The sequence below is a fragment of the Panulirus ornatus genome, chromosome 55 (genome assembly GCF_036320965.1).
Source record: "Panulirus ornatus isolate Po-2019 chromosome 55, ASM3632096v1, whole genome shotgun sequence".
In the NCBI taxonomy this organism is placed as follows: Eukaryota; Metazoa; Arthropoda; class Malacostraca; order Decapoda; family Palinuridae; genus Panulirus; species Panulirus ornatus.
In genome coordinates, this window is record NC_092278.1 from 39,155,651 (window position 1) to 39,161,719 (window position 6,069).

Sequence of the window (6,069 nt, forward strand, 5' to 3'; positions counted from 1 at the left end):
CAGTGTCCAGCCACACACTACAGCCTACTGCTGCCATATGTCACTTCTCCTCATGGCTGACTCTCGCCTATTTCCAAATGGCATAAAATCCGACAAATGAAAAATACCAGTCCAGCACAAAAGGCAAAATAACTTGCTTACCTGTCTTGTTTACTGACTGACGTGTTGTTAACTGTCACACACCAATAAACAAACACTCATAGGCATAATAGAGGTAGGGTGGACACAACAACCGATATGTACCTTGGAATTAACAAGCAAACTGGGTTATGTGGGTGTTGGCCTAGTCACCCATCATCAGCTGTGGCGTCTGGTTATTGATGATGACATAAGTATCAGAAAATGATGTGTCTACGATCCAGATTCTTCTGTAAACCAAATATACAAAAGAAATGCAACAGAAGCGAGTCAATATTCGCAGCTGCTTGTAAATATACAGGTTACGTTTCGTTTGACAACATTATCCCAATTACTTAAATTTTCCTGATTTTTAGTAAATGTATATCGTGTGACGTAGGCCTCTTTACCAGTTCATCTTCCAGTATAACATCATAACCAACTAGACAGTTTTGATGGAATTTAGTTATACACTACATATGATCCGATTACATATACATATATTCGTATATAAATGAATATTTCGTAAATACAAAAATATACATTAGAGTTATGAGGTAAATAAGCAATTTAGCACTGATCAGACTAACTGTTAGTGTCTGAGACAACGAGGGTAAGGGCAATTTAAGGCTTCAGGGCAGTTAGACTCGGGATGAGCAGGGGGTGCATTACATATTCAGTAACATCTCGATCCTAGGCAGCCGCAGTAGGGGGAGCCGTGAGGCAGATCCGGCTAGCCGTAGCTGACGACCGGTGGTGGGGCACCATACTGAGGTGCACTTGCCGCAGCTGCGTCCTCCACACGAGCCTTCTCGATCTGGGCGATGGCGTGTGGTGGCATGGGCGGGGCCACGGGCAGCAGGTCAGAGTCCACCTTAAAGCCCTCACCGTCGGCCACGAAGGTGAAGTGGCCGGGGGTGCCGTCAGGGTAGGTGAACCTGGAATGGATGGGGGAGCGTAGGTGAGGGTTCGTGTGGACAGGTGAGCAGAGGAATGAGGATTAGGGCGTGGTAAATACCGGAGGTGAGTAAGGAGTCAAATGAAGATAGTGGATGAGTAAGGAGTCAAATGAAGATAGTGGATGAGTAAGGAGTCAAATGAAGATAGTGGATGAGTAAGGAGTCAAATGAAGATAGTGGATGAGTAAGGAATGATAAAGAGAGTGTAAGAGGTAAGAAGTTCAAGTAATTACGGTTAGTATGTTGTGACGAGGACAGTTGGAGACCCCGGGGTAAGATGGTAATTGGTCCTACGTCAAGTGACTGATGACAAGAATGCAATTAATCAAGTGACCTGGTAACCTAGGAACTCCCTGGCAGCACCAAATGTGGTCAGGAAAACACTGAATGACCCCGTCTTCACCTGACCTCACCCAGCCACACTCCTTCATGGATCATAATAAACATCCGATCATAAAGTGACGTCGATAAATTTCCCTAAAACGGAGGTGTCCTGACGTGACGAGACAGGCCGGGGTGTGGCAGGGTGTGGCAGGATGCCCCAGGGACAGATGGATGCATACCACCAGCCGCCTTGGGTCGTCACGGCGCCATTTTCCCCCAGGGGCAGGCCCTCCTCCTGACGCCTGATGCCGTCGCTGCTCTCGAAGGTGAAGGTGTACACACCGTCCTCATCAGGTCCCTCACGCTCGTTCACCATCAACTCCACGACCTCCTCCTGCCTCCCGTAGCTGGGGTCCGGGGGAGGGGGCGGGGTGCCGTAGGTCGGGGGTGGAGGTGGTGGTGGTGGAGGGGGCGGGGTGCCGTAGGTCGGGGGTGGAGGTGGTGGTGGTGGTGGAGGGGGCGGGGTGCCGTATGTCGGAGGTGGAGGTGGTGGTGGAGGGGGCGGGGTGCCGTAGGTCGGGGGTGGAGGTGGTGGTGGAGGGGGCGGTGTGCCGTATGTCGGAGGTGGTGGTGGAGGTGGTGGTGGTGGAGGGGGCGGTGTGCCGTAGGTCGGGGGGTGGGGGAGGAGGTGGTGGTGGTGGTGGAGGGGGCGGGGTGCCGTATGTCGGAGGTGGAGGTGGTGGTGGAGGGGGCGGGGTGCCGTAGGTCGGGGGTGGAGGTGGTGGTGGTGGAGGGGGCGGGGTGCCGTAAGTCGGGGGTGGGGGAGGAGGTGGTGGAGGGGGTGGGATGCCGTAAGTCGGGGGTGGTGGTGGAGGTGGTGGTGGTGGTGGAGGGGGCGGGGTGCCGTAAGTCGGTGGTGGTGGTGGAGGTGGAGGTGGTGGTGGAGGGGGCGGGGTGCCGTAGGTCGGGGGTGGAGGTGGTGGTGGTGGAGGGGGCGGGGTGCCGTATGTCGGAGGTGGGGGTGGAGGAGGAGGAGGTGGTGGTGGTGGTGGAGGGGGTGGTGGTATGCCGTAAGTCGGTGGAGGTGGTGGAGGTGGTGGAGGGGGGGTGGCGGGGTGCCGTATGTCGGTGGTGGTGGTGGAGGTGGTGGAGGGGGTGGTGGGGTGCCGTAGGTGAGAGGTGGAGGTGTTGGTGGTGGTGGTGGATCTGGGTTGATATAGTAGTAGTGTGGGTGGACAGCAGCCGTCACCACCGTCACCAGCAGCACCAGCAGCAGAACCTGCAACAAACACGACCGTTAACTGTGAGCTAACCAACCACACGACGACGCTACCTCCTGCGTCACCACTAACCAACCACACGACGACGCTACCTCCTGCGTCACCACTAACCAACCACACGACGACGCTACCTCCTGCGTCACCACTAACCAACCACACGACGACGCTACCTCCTGCGTCACCACTAACCAACCACACGACGACGCTACCTCCTGCGTCACCACTAACCAACCACACGACGACGCTACCTCCTGCGTCACCACTAACCAACCACACGACGACGCTACCTCCTGCGTCACCACTAAACAACCACACGACGCTACCTCCTGCGTCACACTAACAACCACACGACGACGCTACCTCCTGCGTCACCACTAACCAACCACACGACGACGCTACCTCCTGCGTCAACAGTAAACAACCACACGACGCTACCTCCTGCGTCAACAGTAAACAACCACACGACGCTACCTCCTGCGTCAACAGTAAACAACCACACGACGCTACCTCCTGCGTCAACAGTAAACAACCACACGACGCTACCTCCTGCGTCAACAGTAAACAACCACACGACGCTACCTCCTGCGTCAACAGTAAACAACCACACGACGCTACCTCCTGCGTCAACAGTAAACAACCACACGACGCCAACGTTACCAAACTTGGTCTCACTGGAAACAACAAACAGGGATGTCGTCTTACATCCGGCCGGTGGAGGCGAGTCTAGTGACGGTGTGACAACCAAGGAGGCGAGAACTAACTCATCACAAATGATGATACACACACACACACACACACACAACCCCCCCCCCCCCACACACACACACACAACCCCCCCCCCCCCCCCACACACACACACACACAGAGTCTTGCCACTACCACAGAAGGTGAGGTTTGTCAAGTGACGGAAGTCTGAGCCTGAAAGCAATGTACACAAGTGCGGACGGGCCAACAGTTCACCATTATGATGAGTCGGAATTCAAGAACCGAATTAGGGAAATCTGCACCTGATCTTCTTGGAGACGAAACTTAATCATGAGATAACATCTCACCCGCTCTGTCCAGAGGGTCACACAACAGCAAGCAGGGAGGAGGGGAAGACAAGGCAATCGAGAAAGACTGGCGCTCTTAGGAAGGGATAACCTTATCCTTCAGCACGACAGATGAGGAGGACGACCCATTCACACTGAGCTACTGCAGAATAGAAATGCGTCGTGCTGTTGATGTTACAAATTCACAATGAAGAAGTAATCAGGAGGACACATAACTCTGTTAATTACGTACTTCTCAGACATGATGAAGTAATGTTAATGGGGATTGGAAATATAAAGACGTCGATTGGAATGATCTGCATTCTCACCCAGAGAGAGAGAGAGAGAGAGAGAGAGAGAGAGAGAGAGAGAGAGAGAGAGAGAGAGAGAGAGAGAGAGAGAGAGAGAGTCTTGGAGGCATAAGTTATTAGAGTGTATACGGGGAACTTTCCTGTAGCAACACCTCACTGAGCAGACTAGGATCAGAGGGACTGAGGCGCCATCTTTACTAATTCTTATTACGTACAGTAACATGGATTTTCAGAATATCACGTAAGATACACTTATGTCGGGGTTTGGTTATATGGTCACTGAGGGGAAAAAAAATCAGAACCTGAATCAAGGTGGAGATATGATCATGGAAATTATAAAAAAGTCCATCATTTCTATGGTGACAAACTGGAAAATGGAAGTCAGTAACTAGAAACCTGTGTTTTGCGATGATAAGTTCTGCAACATCTATAAGAAAGAAGTAAGAGCATAAGAACCATTAACCTGGTATACAGGGAAAATGCGGGACAAGTTTGACACAAGATGTCAAAAAACGAAGAAGCGAAGCTTAGCCATGTGCCACCAGCTGCACCCCAGCCAGACGACCAGCATTGGAAAGGTGTTAGACAGCAAGAAATGACTCCAGCAAGATAATATGGGAGGAGAAGAGAAACACTGACAAGAATACTGAGGATGATATAGTGGACAATGCAAAACTTTGACATAAATTCATCTGGAGTAAACCGTCAGTGAAAGAGCAACTCGAACTCAGACGGGTAGATTCTTAAGGAAGAGATTTAGTGAAAGATATACAGACTTTCCAGGAACTGGAATGACAAGATCAAAAGCATCGTCACAGTTATGGGCCCCATCAGCCCCGACACCAGCGAAAGAGAATAATCAGAAAGTGTCTGAAAGCAAAAGAAATATCTACAGAGAATATAAACACAACATGAAAAGTGTCTTGATCCATACAAGCCTTGCGCCCCTTATGAAGTATCTCCATGTGTGCTGAGAGTGTAGCACAGGTACACATGACAAACCTCTCGAAGACGTCGCTACAAGATGAAAATGGCGATGGAGGAGAAGAGGATGAACGGAGACAGGGTTGAGACGCTGAATTACAGAGCGGGACACCGGAAGACCTACTCTCTCCAGTGCTTGTACAAGATAATCATGGAGGAGGAGGACAACCTAATGTCACGAAGAGTGGACAGTTCCTCCAGTGACGCAGGGACAGAACAACCACAGACCATAACATTAAACAAAGCAAGTAACTTGTTGAAAAAAAGATGTCAAGAAATACTTTATAGAATAAGAGAGGTTCATGAAGGGAATAAATTGAGTAAGGACAGAAAACGCAAAAAGCGTACAGAAGTTGAAATAAAGAATGGGGCCTTCCCACGAGCGTAGAACTCCCTCCTCGTACAATACAGATACATCGGTAATTACAACACCTGAAGATAATGTAGTGTTCTTATGAGGTTATAAGCTGTAGGGAGAGGCAGGCGGCCCCCCGCCCCACACACACACACACACACACACACACACAAGGTAGTCAGCTCACCCTCCTCATGTTGCTTGAACTGCTGCGAATGAATTGAGAGGCAAGAGCCGGCCTTTTATATCGTCCGGAGAGACATTAAGTCAGTCTATGTTCCCTCGATGTTCCACTAACCTTGTACCTCACGCGACCTGCATACCATCATCCTCTCACTCCCAGAGCCATACAGCAGATGAAAGTACACAACAATACTGACTCTGGCCAATATCGAAACCATGATAATAATCCTTATCATCACTATCATAAGAAATTGCCAATGAAACCTTACTTTTTTTTTTCTTTTTTTTTCCAAAAGAAGGAACAGAGGGGGCCAGGTGAGGATATTCCAAAAAAGGCCCAGTCCTCTGTTCTTAACGCTACCTCGCCAACGCGGGAAATGGCAAATAGTTTAAAAGAAAAGATATATATATATATATATATATATATATATATATATATATATATATATATATATATATATATATATATATATATATATATATATTCCTATGAGTCCACGGGGAAAATGAAACACGATAAGTTCC

At 49.8% G+C, this 6,069-nt stretch overlaps 1 protein-coding gene across 1 annotated transcript; it reads right to left on the bottom strand.

Annotated features, from left to right (window-relative positions):
- Positions 1 to 597: 597 nt before the first annotated feature.
- Positions 598 to 5,622, bottom strand: LOC139765719 (uncharacterized). The gene is made up of 3 exons (XM_071693522.1): positions 5,549 to 5,622; positions 1,640 to 2,679; positions 598 to 1,055 (listed from the first exon to the last, which is right to left on the bottom strand). Exons 1-3 carry the CDS (start codon positions 5,555 to 5,557, stop codon positions 851 to 853), a joined length of 1,254 nt encoding a protein of 417 aa, XP_071549623.1. The 5' UTR covers positions 5,558 to 5,622; the 3' UTR covers positions 598 to 850.
- Between the last annotated feature and the right edge of the window lie 447 nt (positions 5,623 to 6,069).

Excerpts from the sequence above, each read along its gene's own strand:
- LOC139765719 (XM_071693522.1), bottom strand. Across the intron at positions 1,056-1,639 it reads ACGACCCAAGGCGGCTGGTG|GTTCACCTACCCTGACGGCA; the intron begins GTATGCATCCAT and ends CATCCATTCCAG.